Genomic DNA, 23,714 nt, shown 5'->3' on the forward strand with positions numbered 1-23,714 from the left:
ATTTCCTTTTGACAGACACTTCGAGAACGCAAGAAGCAGCCGCCATTTTGATAACAACTGCACACTGCTAGGATACTCACTATCTACAACAGCATATATAGTGCGTAGCATAGCCAATAAGAGAACGGAATTTGTGATAGAACACTAGCAAATTTATAACAGATCTATGAAGATCCAATTTAATATACTCTCAAATTAAGTTGCACCATCCAGAAGGATGCATTTCCTCTCTCTCTCTCCTTTTTTGTCTCGTTAACTAAACAGCACCATTGGGTAGACCAGAATTTGTCGTCAGTGACTTGAAAAGCATTGTTATGAGTTGGAATTCCTCAAAGACTTCAATGTACACCGTGCAGATTTGGAACAACAGCACGCTGGGATGGGAAATCACAGGCTGTAGGGAAAGCACCAGCTCTGGTTCATGTGTCACAGAGAGTCCTAGAGCCACTGTGGTAGACTTGAAACCATCCTCTACATACTACTTTAGGATTTACGTCAGCAAAGTGTCCATCGGTGCTCCGTCAGAACCAATGAAAACCAAGGAACTTGGTGGGTTGATAGTTTGTCGAAATCAACTACTCTTTGAGAACGCCTTTTATTACAAGATAGACTTCGAAAGTTTCAAAATAAAATTCTAATTTTTTTTTATCCTCATTTGTTTGTGTCCTTTAGGCTTTACTACGAAACTTAATTTAAATGTCAAAAGTACATTGATTAATTGATTGATTGATTGATTGATTGATTGATTGCATGATCGACTGATCGAATTCTATCGGCAAATTTTCAGGTTTTTGCACTCAAATTTACAAGGTCTTTTTGTTTTTACTGAAGTATCCATAATTACATTGTACGCTACTTACAATACGTAGGATACTTACATTACTAACAATACTATACTCTACTTACAATACAATGCATTTACGACATGAATAAGCTTACAAGTTAGCAGTCTGTATATTGCGGTTGTTACTTAGTTTTCAATCTGTTTTTTTTTTTTTTACTGATTTATAAGAGTACTTTCTTACCTGTTGTTGTAAGGTTCACCTGGTAAGCCGTTCTTCATAGCAAATGCGGTCGACAGTATCACTATCGGATGGAATTCACAGTACTTGCAGAACTCGATGTACGCTGTGGAGATAAAAAAGGAATCTTCCTGGATGGACGCCTCGTGTGGACCTGACAGCCTCTTACTAAACCGCTGCACAGTGCGTGGTTCTGTTGCCCGTGTGACTGGTCTCAAACAGAATACTGTGTACCGCTTCAGAGTTAACGCCATCTATGAAGATATCAAAAGTGACTTCAGCCAACCCTCAGACCCATTTCAAACAGCAGGTGATGCTGGAACAAGTGATTGTTCGTATTGCGCAGTTCAGACCAGCCTTTCATTAAGCACACTTTTCGCACGAATGTTTCCGATTTTACAACGTTCAACACTTCCCATGAACCCCGCAACCTATAACTACGTTACGACATTTATTTACCAACTTAAAAGATAGGGACGAGCAACCACCCGACAGGCAGTGTCAAGGGTACAAGATAATTGTTTACAAATCTAATTAATACTTGCATGTACGCTAAGATGTACAACGCCGCAGCCATGACATCTACTTTCATAAAATGACCAACTAACCAACGACCCACAGGCGACCTGAAGAAAACCGATGAAAACTTTGACATAACACAGAAGCGAAAACATTTTGACTGGCAAGAGGCTGATCAAATCAGATTCAATTGGTCAATGAATCTTAAAAAAAACTGTCAACATCCAATAACGTCACAGCGAAATGACCGATAAGCTCTGTTACCAGAGATGTTACACCATCAACTAACAAACAACTTTGACTCTGAAGATAACTTCCGCTTAGGTTGTCAACCTGTCAATCTACAACAACAACCATAACAACAGTCCCTTTCAACCTCGCCCTCACCCAGACAATCACACTATACAAATTTTGATACTCCACAATTCAAACCATTCATCACGAAAATGTATAATTGTGTAATTATTTCAGTGTTACTTTTCAATTTTTTTTTTTTACCGTTCCTCATTTTCGGACCAGACCTCCTTATCTTTAATTTTTACCAATTTCCACAGCGAGGATAGGAGTAACTTATGAAGCCGCAACTTTTTTCTCGGAATTCTTATATTTCTGCTTTTCATTTGCATTTACCATTCTATTACTTGGGGAAACAGCTTGTGTCTTCAATGACCATATGATCATATGATATCAAATCAAACATTCATGTCGATGTATTGCAGACGTGAAGGAAATCACTTTGGAAAGTGCATTGATGTAATCATTACAGAACATGCTCTTTTAGGTTCTCGTTTCTAATTGTACGATGTAAAAACCAAACACCACTTGCAATTAGAAATATCAAGAGCCTGAAACTTTTATCTGAAAATGGTGGAATAATGAAATCCCATTTTCCACCTATTCATCAATATGTGTTCCACTTAAAGAAGTGTTATATTGTTACACTTCTACAAGTGGACAAAATACAATTTATATTTTTGCAAAGTATATCTTCCTCTTTGTTCATTACTGTAAACACAAAGAGTAAGGTACAGTTAGCCATAAAAAAAGTGTTTGATTCTTGTCAATGTTAAATCAATTCACTGGATACACTGTTTTACGGTCAGCTAGGGAAAAAACAATAGGAATGACCGAAACTTTGAGAAAGTCTAAATATTGATCTCATATCGTGTTTAGTATTATCTGAACTGGTTGATATGTTTAAAAAAACCTTAAAGAACGAATGTTATGTTAAAGGCCACTTTATGTCTTAAGTTAGTTAGAAACTTAATGCGGCAACTTGGTCAAGCATTTGGAGACCTTATCATGCGTTGCATTTTGCTACAGACTGATATTGATAATGAAATTAGTTCGCATGCTCTTCAGTCGCTATAAAGTGTTTCAAAGAAAAAATGAATTTAATTGATAACAGGTAAATCCTTTAGATCATTTTCTTTCAGGCTTTCTTCTTTTGTTTTCAAGATGGAAATTGCGTTGGTTGCATGGCTGCTGAAACTTTCTTCGTTCTTCATGACTTTATCCAAGTAGCAGCTTAACACAATGTTCTACAGGCAATGACTAAAATTAATTAAAGTATAACTGAAGTTTGGAGGTGAGTGAAATATCTGTAACTCCTTTAAGCCTTTAACTCTATCCTCGCCATGTTAATCATTCTTATTTACCAAGAGAGGATGAAGGGTGAGGCAGTTCATCCTCCAAAGTAATCCAATCACGTTATTCTCAGATCACTCACGTCTATAGAAATAATATGATTTATTTATGATTTTATGTTTGAGAGATGACATCTACATGGCTAGCACCCAGGCTGGGTACTCCCAGAAAAATTGGGTGGGGCTGTGCGGCCCGTTTCCCAAAATCCTTACCCTATTGATGACCAAAATCTACGATTTTCCCTGCCCTATTATGACCTGACCAAAAATTCGACATCCTATCTATAACCTGACCCTTAGATCAATACCCTGGTTCAGACCTGCCTTATAATCACTTCACTAGTTGAGACCGATGTTAAATTGCAGTAAACATAATTTTTGAAGGGCTTTTGTTGATGGTCTTATCGATAATGTTGAAAAAGTAGCTTCTTCTTAAAAACATACCCAGTTCAAGACTAGAGTGCAAAAACCATACCTTATTTATTACCAAAATGGCCAAAATCGGTGGAGGGGCTGACATTTCTTTCCTCAGTTAACATTAATTGCGCTTGGCAGGTTGGGAAGCATTTCCAAAGACTACTTGTCCAGTTAACATGTGAGATAGCATCTCTTTGGAGTGTGATTTGCTGAACAAGAAATGCTGCTGCTGGTATGAATTTAGCGAACTACCTAGCTAATGTTGATGACATCATCCGTGTATCGCTTCTGTCCCCGTTCAACAAAGGTTTCATCGAGAAAAGTGCCTGTAAATGTTACAAAGCGAGGAACTTCACAGCATTTAGCATGTACATTTAATTTAAATTCATTGCGTCACATCTCTTGGCTTCATGGTAGGATTGGAGGGTCTTTCTGGTTACTTGCCGCTAGTTTCCAGTCGCAAAATTTCTTTTTCAACGACAAAGTGATATAAGGAAGCCATACTGGGGTAATTTTCATCCCGATTTCGAAAAGCAGAATTCAGGAGTACCCATCGGCAAAATGTTCAACATCGATTTTTGATTGCCCAAAGCGATTACCAGACAAAAAAAAAATGTTCAGTTAATAACTGAATATCCCAGGAATTTAATATTCACTCTTCAGATCTAGCTACAAGTAAATACCCAATCAAATTATGAGTTACCAGCTGGGATCTCTCGGGGATTATTTTCCCCAGCCAGTGCCTCCATGGAAGAGCTGTTTTCTTAGCAACAATTACCAGTATTTTTGCCTTTCATGGACAGCAAATTAAACTAATCGTTTCCCAGCACTTCAACTGCTTTATTGAGTAAGTTTTCTATTTTATTACTTTAGTCAATATCTGCGATAAACGAGTCCTCTTTATTTTTCAGACACATTCCACTCCAACTTTGAGCGGATGGTCAGTTGTCTGGTTGAGATTTGGTGGAAAAAGCTACCTTCACACGTTTAATAAAGATATAGGCTTGATTGATACCGAATAAAAAGTTTGCGCGATGCACATCGTGTCATTCGCTAAGCGTCAACTACATCATGTGATCTCAAGTGGCAAACAAAAATTATAACTGTAACTAAGATACTAGCCTTGGCCGCTAGGAAACCTGGGCCCGTTTTATTAATAAAGTTATTTCCTTCTTGACACGTAACTGCAGTGTGGCTTGTTTGTCCTCAGTCAGAACCAGAGTGAAGTCTTCGGCTTCTGAGTAATGTATTACACCCATCATGTCAGTCTTTGTAGCTTCTCTGTTTTAGACGTGACCGTAAAGTTCTGAAAGTAACGACTCTCTTTCAGCTTTCGATTTCGCAACCCTTCAATGAGACCTTTTAGCTTTCGAAGGTCGCTACACTCGGGCAGCTCAAAGGGGGAATTTATTTCGGCCAATCCACCTTAATAACAAAATGAGCTGGAAAAAGTTGAAAATAATTTGTATGACATCAAATCAGAGTAATACATTGCCTTGTGAATAAGTCAAATCTAAAACAACTTCAAGATCAATTGACTTATCGTCTATTTCCTAAGAGACATACAATATTTTGTCCAATATTCAGTATTCGGCCAGAAAAACCTTCAATGTTTACCTCGTGGTTATTAATTTCTAGAAAAACAAATATTCTGAAAAAACCCAAACATTTGAGCTATCAGATTACGAGTTTTATGACGCTATTAGCTTCAGGCTAGAAATATTTTCACAACCCTCCGTTTTGTTCTGGTAAGTGAAATTTTCACGGCTAATAGCTGTACTGTTCACAGTTTCATTTAGTATGCGCAGTTTTCGACCAGTTATTCTGTAGTGTGCAAAATCATCGTATAAGCTGCAAAAATTAAATTCTTCCGATGTGTAAGTGAAAAATTCTTCCGATGAGTAATCATCGAAAAAGCTGCGAAAATTAAATTCTTCCGATGTGTAGCTATAGAAACACTGGTACATCACGAAGAATGCTGTGGCTCGTGTTCCCACAGCAATTTTCGTCCTAGAAAGCTGTCACTCGTGTTTCTATAACTATAACTCGATTGAAACATGGAAAATGTTTCGATTTCCTAATTTTTAAATTTGCGGGACATGCTTATAATGTAACCCATGAAGACACTATTGGAAAGTTTCTTTATTCCTTTTTCGAGGGAAATTATCTTCTGTGTTTGTCTTCCATGACTATATTTTGCAAATAAAAAGGAAAAATAAAAATAAAATAAAAAATCGCAATTCTCATTCAACGGCCTTCTCCTTAGCATCACGGCGCTCCCTTCCTAATAAGCCTATTTCAGTTTTTCCGAATTGAAAGCCAACTGAACTACGTTGGTTAAAAAAAGGAAAATGTATTATTCAAGTTTGATTTTGTTAAACCGCTTTTGCTGTTTAAAAAGTAGAAAATCCGAAGAAGATGATGGTTATGTTGAATTATCACTGGGTTGCAGACTGTTGTGTCAGTTCATTAGCCTGAGCGACTACCTCTTGTTTTGTGCAACCAGCAGTGAAAAGTTCTTGTTAGACCATAACTGTAATTAACGTGTTGTAAAGCTCAATAATTTCTAAAGAAATTTCGAATTTTTGGCTCGTGATCATCAATTATTTATCATGTAACCACGTTAGTCTTATGATTCTAGGGCCCGACTGCCGACAAAGTGAGTCTTACGATTTTAATTTGTTTCTCTTAATTTATGACCATCGATGATCATGTTTGGGTTTGTCTACTGGCCTTGGTTATGAATCTCCCACAAAGAGGTTCGGCACTTGCATTTACTTATGTCTTGTTTACAAAGCAAAGGAAAACCTCCAACACTGTGGGGCATGCTTTCTTTGATATTAAAACAAGGGAGGTTCGGCACTCGCATTTGCTTATGTTTAATTATTTACAAAGCAAAGGAAAACCTGCAAAACTGTGGGGCGTGCCTTCCTTGATATTAAAACAAAGGAGGTTCGCCACTCGCATTTGCTTATGTTTAATTGTTTACAAAGCAAAGGAAAACCTCCAACACTGTGTGGGATGCCTTCCTTGATATCAAAACAAAGGAGATTCGGCACTTGCATTTGCTTACGTTTAATTGTTTACAAAGCCGAGGAAGACCTCCAACACTGTGGGGCATGCCTTCCTTGATATTAAAACAAAGGAGGTTCGGCACTCGCATTTGCTTATGTTCTGTTCAATATACAAAGCAAAGGAAAACCTACAAAGCTGTGGAGCTTCGGCACTTGCTAGTTTTAATACATTTCGCGACTGTAATAGAGTTCAAATAAGAGATAGATGTCCCCTGCCCAAACAATAAAACTGAATGAACAAAGAACAGCGAAACGAGCGCAAAGCAAACAAACGCCTGAACAAATAACGCAACCGATCACGTGCAGACAACAGGCAAACAACAAACAACAAAAGAGAATGAACATGAACCGCCAAACGAGCGTAAAGCAAACGAAAGCCCGAATACAACCCAAACCGAACAAACAGACGGCTGAGAGTGCAGAAAACATCTATGCTATAAAAAGGGGAAAAATAAACGTCTGATCGCAGATTTACATAGTAAGTATCAAAACACTCTACTGTGCTGTACGTACAGAGGTGTCTGGCCTCGTGGACATGATATCCAACACAATTTCACAATTTTATCGTTGTGCTAACGATCAAATACAGAAGAAGCAAAAACAAGGTTCTACATACCAACCACGATATCAAAGTTTCCATCAAATCAACTTTATTTGAAAACATTCCAGCTCCTCTCCTCAGTGGGTAGCTATAGAAACATTGGAATATCACGAAGAATTCTGTGCTCGTGTTCCCACAGCAATTTTCGTCCCTCAAAACGTTCACTCGTGTTTCTATAACTATAACTCGATAGCAAATTAAAAAAATGTTCTCTATTTCTTAATTTTTAACTTTGTGCATGCATATAGTGCCGCACTAGAAGACACTATGAAAGTTTATTCTATTTAGTTATAAAACAAGAGTGAACGTTTTTGGACCCAAATTATTTTCTGTGTTTGTTTCGCATGCAGTATTTTGTAAATAAAAAGGAAAAGTAATAAAAAAATGGATTTTCATTTAACGGCTTTATGCTTAGAATCACGGTGCTCTCTTCCTTGTTGGCGATTACAGTTTTTTTCCGAATCGAAGACCGACTGAACTACGTTATGTGACGAGAGAAAATTGTATTATTTTAGTTTTCGTTTCACTAATCTGCATTTACTGTTTTAAAGTTAGAAAATTCGAAGTAAATGATGTTTTTTTTTCCAGTGAAGGGTCGCCCATGTGTATCGAAGGCTTTTCCGAAGTCTAAACCCAGAATCACGGCAAGAGACATGTTTGTTAACAGTGTAATTAATGATGCTATCGACCAGTCGTATGTTGATAAACTTGCCTTTAATAAATCCTGTCCGGTCGTTGAAGATAAGCTTGGAAGAGTAGCTTGGATTCTATTTGCGATTGACTTTGCGGCTATTTTGTTGGCGCAGTTTACATTGGTCTGCTTGTTTCTTAGGAATAAGTTTTATTACCTCTCGTCTCTGAGTAATTGCCAGATTACCATGCAAAGTTAAGCACAGCAAAAAGCGCGTCTGAGGCCCCATTTATATGTTCTCGGGTATCCGAGACCATATAGTTGGTTTTCAGTGTCACGCAATCCAAAATAGATCAAAATAAAAATCAAAACCGTTAAATAGATAAAGTCCAGAATCTGGGAAATGAAAACAGGTAAATATGCAAAGACTCTCGCCAAAATTCTGGTCACAGCAATTTTTCTTATGCGAGATATGCGGAGAAATTCTTTACCCACATTTATAGAAATTTGTATGGAGAAGTCATGCTGGTGCCCATGTGTATGGGCACCAACATGGCGGCCGGAAACCAACAGAAACATCTGTCACTGAGTTTTTTTTACAAAAGCGTGAATTTATCCTTCAAGGAACTCTAAAACATTAAAATAATACTTTTTCTAAGACATGAACTGTTCAGATAGCCAAGTTCCCCGGAATAAGCCACTTTTTTAACCATCATGACAGCTCCCTAGGCCGTCATATAAATGCCGCGTCACGCAAAAGCTTAGAAATTCAAGCGTAGTGTATCACAAAACCAAGAACCCATTCGGAGCGAAAATTTGTATGAATATCAGTCTTCAGCTGCTCTTATACATCATTTAAGTAAAATCTCAGGAAGATCAATAGTTTTGTAGTTCGAATTTTAGTGATGTCATGTGAAAACCAGCTATAACTGGGGCCTGAAACATCGCATTAAAACATTTTATAGAGCTCTGCTGGTAGTCCGTCTGTTCCTGGAATTTTGCCGCCGAACATTTGCTTCAAGGCAGAGAAACATTCTGTTTTTGTAAGTAGACATCCGCAGGAAATTTCTCCTGCTTTTGAAAGGTGTACATAGTTTTCTTCCAGAAAGAAGCTTTTAATGATGGATTGGTCTTGTCCATCAGTAAGTTTTGTTGTGTACAAACGTTTGTAAAGAGAAAGACACTTCTTTAACATCTCGTTGTCCTTTGTGATAAAGTTATCTTTGTTTATTCTCAGCTGCCTTATTGTTCCTTGTTTATAATGTCTTTTTTCCAGGTTAAGAAAATATTTTATATTTTTCTCCTCTTCATTGAACTATCGACTCCGCGATCTCAAAATAGTGCCTTTTGTTCGATATTCTGTTGTTTTGTCGTAGTGTTCTTTTTTGCTCTTCAGTACATCTAAAAGTTCTTCCCGTAATTGTCCACCCATATTTTGGTCTTTTAGTGTTCTTTCAAAGGTGGTTATAGTCTTCTCTATTTCGTCTGCCTGGTGGGCTCTTTCTCTTTTTCCTTTGCTTTGCATAATTTAGTCGGTGATGTTTCTCATACCTCTAGTTTTATCATTTCCCATAGGAGAGCAGGGGAGACAGAAGGATCGCCTCTTTTTTCTTTAGGTAAATGAAATTTTCATGGCTAATAACTGTGCTTTTCACAGCATTTTTTCATTTAGTGTGTCCAGTTTCCGATCTATTATTCTTAAATGTGCCAAATCTTTGTATATAAGCTACATAAATTAAATTAATTTGATAGTTTTGACCACGACTTCAGAAACCACCCTGTTATAAAGCGTACTCTAAAAGCGACAATTCTTCCGATGGGTTGCTATAGAAACACTGCCGATCACGAAGAACCCTGCGGCTCATGTTCCCCTCAGTAATTTTCATCCTCCAAAACTTTCACTCCTGTTTCTTTGACAATAACTCGATATAACATGGAAAATGTTTCTCTTTCGTAATTTCTAACTTTGGACCGCATGTTACGTCACACTAGAAGACGTTATCGAAATTTTATTTATTTGATTTTGGACGCAAATTATTTTCTGTGTTTGTCTCGCGCGCGGCATTTAATTTGCAAACAAAAGGAACAGTAATAAAAAAATTGGAATTCTTATTAAACGGTTCTCTTCTTAGAATCACGGTGCTCTCTTCCTAGTTGGCGATTTCAGTTTCTTCGAATCGAAAGCCCAACTGAACTACGTTGCGTGAAGAAAGAAAATTGTTTTGGTTGGTCTGCTGGACTTTGTCTTTGTCTCCCACTAAGATCCTGTTTTGGTTTCATCTTCTCTTCTCTAGGCTTAAGCTTCTATTAGTTTTCTCAAGAACTTTGTAGTTCACTTCTGAAAATCGCCTGAAAGTGTTTGGGTTAGTATCATAAAAGAAATGTTTAATCCTCCCAGGTCAGTTCGTCCCGTGTGGTCCGCACTTAGGTACCGATGTGAGATTAGATAGCCTCTTCCAGGCGTTCAGTTAGTGGGGGCGCAGCGCGGAAAACAGCGCGAGAAAAAATACAAAAAGCGTGGCGAGAGGAAGCTTCCTTTCGCCGCGCATTTTTTTTATTTTTTCGCGTGCTGTTTTGCGCGCTGCGCCCCCACTGACTGAACGCCTGGGAGAGGCTAGAGATTAGATAAAGATTGTGCTTAGGTCCAAGAAATAAAAAATAAAAATCCGAGTCCCAGTACCTCCTCGTTTCAACAGTAGCAAACCCACAAAAGTTTAACTGTGAATGTCGTGAATGGCCCACACGGACACAGATAAAGAACTACGCCCTAATGATCACTCGAGGTAGTATGCAAACACTCCAAACTGTCCTTTGTCAATCTTTTTGGTTATGATTCAACCCTAACCCTAACCCTAAACCCTAAGTAACTCAGTACCCAAAAAAGAAGAAAAATTAAAAGCTAAAACGACTGCCATATTTCGTCTTATCCGCCCTAACACAAAATCAAAGTGCTCTAAGAGCAAACCCGTCGATTTCCCAGTAGATGATAATTGACATGTGTGGCTTACGGGTTACTCTTGTTATACAAATTACCATATTGACTTCTGGCTATACTTGTTACAACAGCAGTTATAACAAGAATAACTTTTCGTGCATACATGAAGTACAAGAACTGGCAAACCTCCACTACATGAGCTGCATTGCTCCAATGGATTTACTCATTCTCGATTACTCATTCACGTCGCCTTGCCCAACATATTTTTCTTCCAGCCTGAAGACGAGAGCGTAGTCTGCTTTACGCGACTCAGCGCGGTTAGATCGAAAGCGAATAGGTTGCGGATAAGATCGAAGCGGCTATGCTCCCAAGGTAGCGGCAAAAGATCTTCAGAGAAATCGATTTTTTTTTATTATGAATTACAAACGCACAACATCTAAACCATCGGATGCAATGTGAGGTCGATTATGCGAAACAGCAAGGTCGCGTAACGTCAAAAACCGTGTTCTTGTCAGTTTCAAGCTTGAAATAAGTACGTGTAGCTACTCGTGGATATCCTTCACTAAAAAAAGGCTTAAGCAAGAAAAGAAAAAGACCGGTGGTTTAAAAAAACAAGCGGAAAAAAAGCCGACGAATCCCGGAATCTAACTCAGTTCCACTATATTGGAATGTGGGTGCTAACCATAGTAACACGTAAGAAACCTTCTTTCAAGGAGGAAAGATAAAAAGTACTTCAGCCTTATCTCAAATTGGCTGGCAAATATGCGTATTAGCTAACAAATATGCGACATATAGTCTCTTACACTGCAAACTTCTCGGAACCCGACGTTTAGTGTGGCTAGTACACCGAAAACAGAGGAGTCCTATTTGACCTTTTTCCAGTTAAATTCACCGTACAGTTGTACCACGAATCGATTTTTGTTGATACAAATGACCTCAAAATCAAACTTTGCACGGCATGCGATCGTGTTGCGATGATTAAATCTAATACAAATAGACACATAAAGCTTTTCGCGAGAGCTGTTGTGCGACTTTGCGGTATGATATCTTATCCGCCTATTCAAGTTTCAAAGTGTATCAGCTTGAACAAGTCCAAAAATTTTAATGCCTCAGATTGCACTTCAGTTCGTGAAGTTCTGTCTAGTTCTCCAAGCTCCCGGTATACGGGATTTGTCTTTCAATGCGACTTATGTGAGATTGTCCTCAAGACTGAGCAGGATTTTCTTGCGGTGGATTCCACGCCCGCCGTTGAAACTTATAATCTGGCGTAATCATGAGCCTTTTAGAGGCTTGCAAGACCGCGGTGTTCCGTATTAGAGACTTTTTCGACAAATGCTACGGTGGCCTCAACGAAACAGATTGCTTTGATTTCCGAAATTTAATTTCAGGTGCTCAACCCTCCAGTAGTAGTACCATCGATATGAAGAATGGATTGTCTCTTGTGGATATTTACTGAATTTCAAACTTTGGAGCGGAAATTTACAATAGCAGCTTCCAGCAACTTCACCTCTGTCATAAAAAACGTTCCCAATGCGTATTACAAAAGCCAACATTTGGTCTTATTTAGGGTTAACTGTTAATTTAAGATTAGAATTGTAATAGAGATATTCAATGATCTATACCCAGAAAGCAAACAAAACAAGTTTCCATTTTTAGTGCAACAATCGCAGCTAGACCTAGTAATGTAAAACGATACACGTGCCTGCAGTATTGACTGATACAGTGATTTCAGGAGCTTTATCTACTGGTCAGCAGAATTACTCAAAGAAGTTTACAGATGATGGAAGGACATCATTTACATATCATTTGCATAATCTGCATCACCACTAAAACCCTATAGATTGCGTAAAAATTCTTTTCTAAAGAGAACTGAAAATTATACATATCGCTGGAAATAATTTCAAAAAATCAGCTAGTGTGCGGCAACCTTAACTCCATAAAATCATGAAAAATGTTTATATTTCCTATTTCTTTCGCTTTCTCTCGCCGCGCTTCTCCCCTATTTTTTTGCTTGTCGATTTTCGCGTTGCGCCCAAACTAAATGAACGCCTGGAAGAGGCTAGCTCTCCTTTAGGTCGTCTGTTTTTGGCCTATATCTTTATGTGCCATTTTGAAGAGAAATGGGTTTTTGACTGACAATAACGCTCGCCCTTCCATTTGGTTTCGATACGTTGACGATACCTTCACCTTGTTCGACAGTAAAAACACACCCTAATAACTGTCACGCAAATATCAAATTTGCAGTTGAATTTGAAGAGAAAACAGGACAATCCCTTACCTGGACATTCTTATCAAACGCCACAGTCATGCTTTCTCAACATCTATTTACCGAAAGATGGGACTCCTAGCTTCACTCCTAGGAAATACAAAGTAAACCTCATCCGCGAGCTAACTTTTCGTTGTTTCCGCACCTGTTCGTCACCTTCTCTTTGCGCTCTTAATTGTTTGAATGAACTGAGGAAGTTATCGTTACAAAACGGTTACCCTGCTGGTGTCTTCAATTGCAACATTAATGATGGTGTTCTGAACAAGCAACAAAACAGACCGAGAAATTGTATACAACCAGCACAGCCCCCAGAAAGGAAATTATCTTAGTTCTACCTTATTTAGGGGTATACGGCAAAATTCTTACCAAACAGCTGAAGACCTGCCTTAATAAATTTCATTGCTGCATTGATTTTAGGGTTACTTTCCAAAGCACTCATCACATCAAGTCTTTTTTCGCTATAAAGATAGGATCAACCGTTGCCAAATGTCAAAAGTTGTGTACAAGGCTAGTTTTTGGGACTGCCAGGATTTCTACATTGGAAAAACAAAAAGTAGATTGCATGACAGAAAAACTGAACATTTTAAAGTGATCACGAGTAGCTGTCATGCATCTGCTATAGCAGACCACGTCACTTCAGCTGGTCACCAGTTTCGAGATATTAGCAAAAGGTCGGTCAGATGCACATTGCAAGCTGAAGAAGACTCTACAAACTAGCGGATTGTAACCTAACCTAAACCGGACCTAAATGATAATGTTAGCTCCGGAAAGCTTTATCTTTACTAGTTTGCACCTTTTTAAAGGTGCAAACAAGTAAAGATTAAAATATGGCAATTTTGTCAGCTTCTGTCATTGTTATTGTTAATTAGTTACTTACTCTAAAGATGATTTCCAGTCTGTACTGCGCAGTCTCGGCACCCTAATGTTTACAAACATTATAACGGCTCACTCGATGGATTGCGAATAAATGTTATGTATTCGTTACGAACCACATACCTTATCTTTGAAGCCTTTCAGATTTTTTTTCCAACAGCTTCATTGATTTTTACAGCTGCGACGTTGTTTCATCAAGTGATATAAGAAAGAACGAAGCATAAAGCTTCTACCGCTACACAGCCATAATGGTGGTTGTTTTGAAACTTTGAATTTACTTCATATTAGTAGTTGCGAAATGTTTACATTTTGTGATGTCTTACATGAGACAAAACAAAAAACGCAAACAAACTCTCGAGAAAGCGCAGTACGGACTGGAAACCATCTTTAAATTTAAAATTTAGTTATTACTTCTATTCTAAACGGTCACTTCTGAAGGTATATGTCGAAACATTCAAAACGTCAAGTTAAATGATATAGTTTTATTTTTGTTTTCTAACAATGCGTTTTCTTGTCATATTTATCACTGCGGTTTGTGTGTTATTTCTTATCTAAAGGTTATTTCAAAAGTTCATAACCAGACCACAATTACAGTCGCGGAACTGTATCAACATCATAATCAGACTGAACAAAAAAAAAGTCCTTGATGTTTGTATGTCAGTCTAAGCCCACTTCAACTACATCAATGTTTGATTGATGTCATCTTATATGATAATCAACTAAATTCAAAACAGAAGATCTATTAATTTGAAGTAAGGTAAAGGCTTTTTTTTCTTGAACTATAGCAACACTCCACTCATTTTTTTGTGGTTTTCATTACAGTAGACCACCACACGACACAATTCACACGAAATGTCAGCAAACATAGAACATGACCTCATCTGTTGTTTCATGGGACTAAATTGATAAACAATTTCTATGAATTTAAAGCAAGACGCAAAGGTGGCTTAAGTTTCAGACCCCCTGGCTCCTTTTAATTCTCACTTCTTCCTTCCTTTCAACGTAAAGGCGTCTATTTTGTGAACTAGAGCAAGGCTGTCCTTATTTGTTAGTCGTCCACCATCACATGACACAATTCCCGCACAATGTCAGCGAAGATACAACGTGACCTCATCTGTTGTTTCATAGGACAAACAAGTTGACACGCCGAATTATGAAGATGACTTCTTTTATCACACGTAGTTTCTGTGTTGTTTCAGTCTTTAAACAGAGCTTGAACGGAAGATTTGGCTAATTCGTAAGTAATACATCCTAAGGTCGTGTTTTTGTTGCGCACTGAAAGTAACATATTTATGTCGTATTTAAACTCGGTAGACCTTGTTAATTATCGTTCTCCAATACACTGAGTGTAACACTTTCAGTGTTGCAATGAAAACTTCAAATGACTGAGATTAAACTCTAATCTTTTCTACACAGTAAAAGGTGTAAAAGAAGTCAAAGTAGTCATGAAAATTTCATTCACTAAATAGAGCAGCAGCTTCCGCAAGTGGTTCTCGAGCTAAAAGCACACTAGCACCTCTCCTCCAAATACTTCGTTTGCCATAAGCAGCACGACACAAAAATTAAAATTATGTTTTAATTTGCGCCTGACTTTGTCAATAACGCCGCCCTATAATACTTACAAAGAAGGAAAAAACGCTTTCAATTCCAAGGACAAATTTCTGAAAGGGGTCGTTTATTAACTTTTTGTTAGAAGCAAATTCTGCATGTCATCTAAACTTCAAAAACACTTAACCTTAGCTTGTCTGGAATATTCCTAGTGATTTCCATTGTTTTTTCATTTTTCTTCAGTGCCAGGTGATTTGTCCTTAAGGTGGCTGAACACAGTTTTCGCGCGCGCTTTTGCTAATGCAATTCAGCGCGCGCACAAGGATTGCAAAAAACAAACATGCCGTCAATAGAGCGATCATTTTGTTTACTCGACACCCGCACTATCTGTGCTATTTTTCTCTGTAATTGAACGCAGCGTATTGATGGCTTTAGTCTTTTATTCCAAAGATATGTTAGAAAAGGTAACGATGCAAAGAACCCAGCAATTCTCGACTTTTTCTTTGTTACCGAAAGAACCCAAAGACCCCAGTTAAATGCAGCACATGGGTAGTAAGTAAAAAAAAATTGCGTTTGAATGAAAAATTGCACTCTCGGAAAAACGCCTATTTCTCGAGAACCACTCATTAGAATTTCACGAAATTTGGCACGAAAATACTTAAGGAAATAAGTAACTGGAGTATTGAAAATAATTGAACTTTAACAAAGGAAATTCTAGATATTCCAGTGAAACTTCAACAAGGGATAATTAAAGATCTCTCTTAAATTATTATCAAAATGGTGTTAATTAGCTCTTATTAACCGAGCGGGAGGTCTGTATGGGAGAATCTTGACCGAGGTCGTGAGTACAGACCGAACGCGGTGAGGTCTATACACACGACCGAGGTCAAGATTCTGCCATACAGACCGACTTAGCTCGGTTAATAAGATGTTTATTATATGGCAAAGAAGAAAACTTTAATTCGTTTAATGTAACTGGTTTGCTGACATTTTGCTTGCGAACGGCGATGAGCTTAACTTAAACCTACCGAAATTTTCTCGTCCTCTTTACTTTTTTTTTTTTTTTTGTCATCAGGCTTTTTGGCACTTGCTTAAATGATTGAGAAGAAAATAAAAGAAAATGGTGAACATCTTTGTATTTTAGTTTGCTACTTTTTCAACGCAAAATGAAACCGGTCTAGATGCCAGTCTAGATGGGAGAATCTAGACCGCGGTCAATATCGATTTCAGCTAATCAAATTCGTGAATTTGGTAGTTCCCAGTCCTTGTGAGACACAGCCATATAATAACTTGTGAGAATAGTTACAAGCTTGTTGCGTGCAAATTATAAAGAAAATCTAATGACTAGATTCTCTACAAATAAGCAAAACTGATTTTAAAGGCCTGTTTATATTTATTCATGTCGCCATGGCAACGGCACATACGTCAGCTTAACCATAAAAAAAACCAAAGTTTGTGTTGTTAACTTGCTTGCCGCTATTTTTGGCGACCGAAGGATCAAGGGTTTTTGAGAAAAAGGTGAATGAAACACAGGTATCAAAAACTGTGTTCAGCCACCTTAATGTCCTTGATGTTTGTATCTCAGTGTACGCCCACTTCAGCTACATCAATGTTCAATTTATGTGATCTCATACGTTAATCGAATCAATTAAAAGAGAATATCTATTGATTTAAAACAAGGCAAAGGCGTTCCTTGCGTGAACTATAGCAATGTTCTCTTTATTCTTTTGTGGTTTTCATTACAGTAAACCATCACACGACACAATTCACACGAAATGCCAGCAAACATAGAACATGACCTCATCTGTTGTTTCATAGGACTAAATTGATAACCAATTTCTATTAATTTAAGCAAGATGCAAAGGTGGCTTAAGTTTCAGATCCTCTGGCTCCCTTTAATTCTCACTTCTTCCTTCCTTTCAACGTAAAGGCGTCTATTTTGTGAACAAGAGCAATGCTGTCCTTATTTGTTAGTCGTCCACCATCACATGGCACAATTCCCACACAATGTCAGCAAAGATACAACGTGACCTCGTCTGTTGTTTCATAGGACAAACAAGTTGACACGTCGAATTATGAAGATGACTTGTTATATTGCACGTGGCTCCTGTGTTGTTTCAGTCGTCAGACAGAGCTTGACTGAAGGCTTCCGCTTTTAATAAGTAATGGTCTACATCGTCACTTCGTGTTTTGTGGCTTTTTTGATTAACATCTCGCTCAGTTCTCGCTGAAAAATAACATATCTAATTACTTCACTTATCCTATTTGAGACTTTACACTGGGTAGATCTCGGTAAGTGTTGTATTGAAATTTGACGTTCTAACAGTCAGTACTGGCACAAAGTTTCAATAATCAAAACCCAGCGTTACGACTATTTCTAAGGTAACATCTCGGGATCTCTAGATCCATTCACTACGTTACCCAGAGTCCGACAACTTCAGTCTAAAATGCCATATCTTCCCTTCTTCGTTCGCAGGATCAAGACATAAAATTTAACCCTGAAACAATCAATTTATCTGCTTTTTAGTCTGACATAAGGAGATTTATATTAATACTTTTCCATTTCTACTACAATTGCCGCTTCTCCAAAGTCCCAGCTTTGCTGCTCAGTAATCGATCAACGCTCCCAGTATTCGACTGACCACAACTGACCATTCAGCAGTCAATCGATATATGATCTCATTTTAATAGTTTGACCTTGGACTCGGAAACATACTGTGACTACGAATATTGCAAATACTGTGATACTGTGAAAACGGTACACATTTCTTGTTATGGAAAATGAGGTCGCCTCAAATTAAACATACACACGAGAAATAATTTGTGTCAACAAATACATTGGCAAAATGTTGCAAAACATAATATGTATATCCCACGTTATTATCATAGCAACAGATTTGAAATAAAATTTCTGCTCAGTTTGTACCACGATTTTGAATAAAAACTGGTAGAAAAATTAGGCGTCAGCACAAATAAATGAAAATTTGGAGAAGGTTTTAGGTAGAGTTAGTTCATGTTCTGACCATTCAAGCTCTTTGACGTTTTATCGCACTGACCCCTTCCCTCATGAATTCCCACAGCACCCTCTCCTCCCTCAAGGTTCAAGTCAACCATTGAGAAATTTTCAAACGCACTCCCACTGGTCTATATCACCTACATCAAGTGGCTGAAAAATTGATAGACGATCCAACTGTAACTGTGATACAGACCTTGGCCGCTAAGAAGCCTGGACCCGTTTAATTAATAAAAAGGTTTAGGTATCATTGATAAAGTTACTTGCTCCTTGACACGTAACTGCAGTGTGGCTTGTTCGGCTTCAGATAGAACCCTCAGCTTCTGAGTAAGTAATGCTTTACACCCACATTGCTTTTGTAGCTTTTCTGTTTCAAATGCAACGACTTTCGTTCAGCTTTAGATTCAACAACCTTTCAAAATTACTTTTAGAAGGACGAAACTATCTCCGGACAGGAGTTCGCGCAGCCATTTTTTTTCTCGTCGTTTTCTTTCGCGTCACCCTCGTACGACTAAGCGAAAGAGGGACTTCTCTTAGTCTATTTTGTTCAGGTAAATGAAATTTTCATGACTAATGCTTGTGCTTTTCACTGCTGGTTTAATTTAGTGCAGCCCGGTTTCCGTTCAGTCTTTTACCGCTAAATGTTTTAAATGATTGAAAAAGCTACGTAAATTGGATTAATTTCATAGCTTTGGCTATGACTTGAAAGCGCCTTGCTAGAAAGCGCGCGCTTAAAGCCACAATTTTTCCTATGGGTAGCTATAGAAACATGGAATATAAAGAAGAATGCTACGGCTCCTTTTTCTACAGCATTGTTTGATCTCAGAAACCACACTAGAAGACACTGTAGAAAGTTTATTTTGTTTATTCTTGGACGAAAATTATTTTCTGTGTTTGTCTCGAGTGCGGTATTTTGCAATTAAAAAGAAATAACAGTAAACTGATGGCTTTCTACTTAGTATCATGGTACTCTAATCTGTTCCTAGCAGGCGATTTCAGTTTTTCCTAATCGAAGACCAACGGAACTACGTCAGTATGACGAAAGAAAATTGTATTAATTATTTCAGTTCTATTTTGTTACTCCGCTTTTTCTGTTTTAAAGTTAGAAAATCAAAGTAGACGGCTGTTTCTCTTGAGCTATCAATTACCAGATGTTTTTTCACTTCATTAACCACAGCTAGTACCTCTTTCTGCAATCAGCCGTAAAAAGTTGTTGTAAGACCATAATTGTTAAAGTTCGACGTTAAATGTCATAGATCGTCACGGATAAAGAACTACGCTCCACCGATCACTCGAGTTATTATGCAAACTGTCCGAACTGTTTAGTTATGATACAAAGTCAAACATTCGAAGAGTAACTCACTATCCAAAAGCTTTTAAGCTTTTAAAGCGGAGATCCATCAAACTGAACATGTTGTCATAGTTTCATGCGCCACGTGTCTACACACAAACGACCAAACATATGAATGAGACCGTCTCTATTAACAGCGGTCGCAGAGAGAATGGGAGCTGACACCCGGGAAGAAATATTTGACTGAAAGAGCCTGTAGTAAAAGTAAAGTAAGCAAACAGACAACTTTGTTAGACCAATCATAAATGTCTCTATACAAACTCTTTTATTTTCGCTTTGAACGTTATTAAGACTGATGATCATGCTACAATTTGAGCTTGGGAGGTCTGTGGTTTGACATAAAAAGGAAATTTGAGCATCACACTGCAATCAGTTTACTGAGTCGCTTTTACAAACACTGCTGTTATGATCTCTTAATAATTCCAATAACGGTAGGGGAATTAAACGATTTTTTTTTTTATGCTAGTATAATTGATCATTTTGTGAACTTTATTATCGTAGTGTTTTGTGAAAAAGATAAAATTATTTACAGTTTATTTCAAAAGTTCATAACCAAACAACAATTGCAGTTGTGGACCTGTATTAACATCATAATCAGACTGAACAAAATAAACGTCATTGACGTTTGTATCTCAGTCTAAGCTGGAAACCCTGAATTTATATTTTTATCGACTTAATTGAAAAACAATTTCTATTACTTTAAAGCAAGATGCAAAGTTGCCTTGAGTTTCAAACCCTTTGGCTTCTTTTAATTCTTATATCTTTCCTTTCAACGTAAAGGCGTCTATTTTGTGAACTACAGCAAGGCTGTCCTTATTCGTTAGTTGTCCACCCACACATGGCACAATTCCCACGCAATTTCAGCAAAGATACAACGTGACCTCATCTGTTGTTTCATAGGACAAACAAGTTGACAAGTCGAATTAATAAGATGACTTGTTTTATCACACGTAGTTGCTGTGTTGTTTCAGTCTTTAGTCAGAGCTTGACGGAAGACTCGGCTAATTCGTGAGTAATACATCCTAAGGTCTTGTTTTTGTTGCTTCTTTGTTTAACATCTCACGTAATCTTCTCTAATAGTAACATATCTGAGTCTTATTTGAACTGGGTAGACCTCGTTCTCAAACATACTGAATGTAATACTTTCAGTATTGCAATGGAAGCTTCAAATGACTGAGATTAAACTCTAGTTTTTCTTACACAGTGAAAAGCGTAAAAGCAGTCAAAGCAGTCATGAAAATTTCATTCACTAAAGAGAACAGCGCCTTCCGCAAGTGGTTTTCGAGTTTAAAGCTCACCAGCACCTCTCTTCCAAATACTTCGTTTGCCATAAGCAGCACGACACAAATATTTAAATCATGTTTTGATTGACGCCTGACTTTGTCAATATCGCCGCCCTATAGTACCTAAAAAGAAAGAAAAAACGCTTTCAATTCCAAGGACAAATTTCTGAAAGGAGTCGTTTGTTAAGTTTTTGTAGAAGCAAATTCTCCATATCATCTCAATTTCAAAAACACCAACCTAAGTTTGTCTGGAATATTTATAGTGACCACCACTGTTATTTAATTTTTCTTGCCAGGTGATTTGAAAGAAGAATGAAAACATTTTTGGAGCAAGTGGTCTTGTGCCTCGTCTGTTTCACTTGTGCCACTCAATCCCTTCCAGTAAGTCGTGATGCTGTCCACACAGAGTACGCCATTCTGTTTGATGCAGGATCGAGTGGCACTCGCTTGAGGATCTACCAGTTTTTGGCCAGCGGACATTCCTTGCAGCCATCAGACGTCCGAGAGCTTAGTTCCTCACCTGACAAGGCAGAACCCGGAATTTCAGACCTTGCTGATGACCCTTCCCGAGTTGAAGAATACATGACGCCCGTACTGGAATCTGCCAAGAAGACCATCCCAGAAGACAAGCAGGCATCTACACCCATATTTTTGTTGGCGACAGCAGGAATGAGATTGGTTCCTCAAGACCAGGCAGACGCTATCTTAAATGAAGTTAGAAAACTGTTTAATGACAAAGACAAATGTCCATTTATGTTTCAGGATGATAACGACGCTAGAATTATTACGGGCAAAACCGAGGGGATTTATGCTTGGGTTACCATTAATTTTCTGGTGGGTGCATACCGCTCGAAAGGTCTTACCTATGGTAGTTTAGATTTGGGAGGGGCGTCCCATCAAAATGCTTGGAAATTTAATAGCAGCCACCCTGATGTCGTGGTCGTAGACTTTTCAGGGAAAAAATACAAAGTTTTTGCTCGTAGTTATCTGGGTTTTGGGCAGGATCAAGCTCGAGAACGTTATCTGGGAGTTATTGCTCAAAACGAGAACTGTGTTAAGAATTCCGAGTGTGTCGTGAAAAGTCCTTGCCATAATAAAGGATTTAAGGAATCCCTTAAATTTGATGGTCAGGAAAGGGTATTTGAAGGGACAGCTCGCGTTAATAACTGTAGAAAAATAATCCGCGAAGTGTTTTTCTGCCACTCGCCAAATGTGCTAAAATGTCCTTTCTATGATCAACCAAAACTGAAAGGAAGATTTTACGGGTTTTCCTCATTTTACTACATTTTGACAGGAATAGACGCGGTTTGTTCTGACTGTGAAAACAACAAAGTCACACGAAGGAAAGTTGATTTGTACTCTAAGTCGTTTTGTGGAAAAGATTACGACGACCTGGAGAAAAACCCTTATGCTAAAAACAATTGCTTTGGAGGGAATTTTATCTACGAGTTGTTAACTGAAGGGTATAGACTTGGCCCATATAAGAAAATAAGGGTGACTAATTCACTCAACGGTTTTAAGTTGGGTTGGACCCTGGGTGCGGTTCTGAAAAACACAGATATAATGAAAGAATAAACCAACTGCACCCTAATTCTAAGGTTTGCGTCCAATAAAGGTTTAATCAAGGGGACCTAATAATCAATCAGTTACTCAGGGTATCTTTGTGGTTATCTAGGGACAAATAAACTTGAGATAGTTAATAAAGCTTGCTTTTACTGGCTCAGGGCCTCAACATGTTAGTTTTAATGGTTTGTATGGAACTTAATCAAAACTCAAATCTGGGACTTGTTAGTTGTAAAAAGCGCAGTGGTTAGCGGGAGATCGGCTCGAGAGATCTGGCAAGAATGCACAGGCTGAAATACTTGGCTTGTGTTTTGGGTCAGACAGTTTCCTCCTACAGTGCCTTTTCCTACCCAGGAATATACAATTGTTTAAACAGTACTTGAGATAAATTGGGATGTCATAAGGACGTGCGACCCATTTGTTTTACGCCAAAGAAAGCATTAAGCTTCGCATAACTCTCCCAATCATTGCGAAATTCTGGCTCGGTTGTTTCATAGTATCTAATATTGTAACTTCGTGGTGACCTTTTCTTAATTACAGGGTGAGTTTCAGCTGTAGCTATTTCTTTTATCAAGGCAATTATCGTAAGATGAAAGAATAACGAAGTATTTATTTTAGACTATGAAACAATCGCACTTCTCCGGAAAAACTGCATGCTAACATATATTCGGTATATTATTAAATCCTGGTTTTCCTCGATATTTTCAACACCTTCAAAGTTCTTTGTTCTCAATCCCTTTCCTAAAGGCCTAAAATGAGTACCTTTCTCACCCTAAAACTTAACTTTCTTTTGGTATCTAGTTGGAAAGAGTTGACTTCTTGATGTACGTCCGTTTACATAACCGTTTAAGAAGCAAGTAAAAGTAAACACAATTAAACTAATCTAAGATTCATTTGTCCCTGAGCTCAGGAACAGCTGAAACAACCTGCTGCCGCCACAGAAACAAAGAAATTTTTCGACTGAATTTGAAA

General features: G+C 38.0%; 2 protein-coding genes across 2 annotated transcripts; both read left to right on the top strand.

Moving 5' to 3' along the window:
• Positions 1-314: 314 nt before the first annotated feature.
• LOC145492643 (uncharacterized) lies at positions 315-2,056 on the top strand. Its single transcript, XM_081472063.1, has 2 exons — positions 315-549; positions 1,039-2,056. Exons 1-2 carry the CDS (start codon positions 315-317, stop codon positions 1,494-1,496), a joined length of 693 nt encoding a protein of 230 aa, XP_081328189.1. The 3' UTR covers positions 1,497-2,056.
• A 16,377-nt stretch (positions 2,057-18,433) lies between these two features.
• On the top strand, positions 18,434-22,904 carry LOC145492935 (ectonucleoside triphosphate diphosphohydrolase 1-like). Its single transcript, XM_081472311.1, has 2 exons — positions 18,434-18,872; positions 21,476-22,904. Exon 2 carries the CDS (start codon positions 21,492-21,494, stop codon positions 22,752-22,754), a length of 1,263 nt encoding a protein of 420 aa, XP_081328437.1. The 5' UTR covers positions 18,434-18,872; positions 21,476-21,491; the 3' UTR covers positions 22,755-22,904.
• Positions 22,905-23,714: the final 810 nt, after the last annotated feature.

The sequence above is a fragment of the Orbicella franksi genome, chromosome 7 (genome assembly GCF_964199315.1).
Source record: "Orbicella franksi chromosome 7, jaOrbFran1.1, whole genome shotgun sequence".
In the NCBI taxonomy this organism is placed as follows: Eukaryota; Metazoa; Cnidaria; class Anthozoa; order Scleractinia; family Merulinidae; genus Orbicella; species Orbicella franksi.

Coding starts and splice junctions, on each gene's coding strand:
- LOC145492643 (XM_081472063.1), top strand. CDS start 315: ATGAGTTGGAATTCCTCAAAGACTTCAATGTACACCGTGCAGATTTGG. Junction 550..1,038: donor AATGAAAACCAAGGAACTTG/GTGGGTTGATAG, acceptor TGTTGTTGTAAG/GTTCACCTGGTAAGCCGTTC.
- LOC145492935 (XM_081472311.1), top strand. CDS start 21,492: ATGAAAACATTTTTGGAGCAAGTGGTCTTGTGCCTCGTCTGTTTCACT.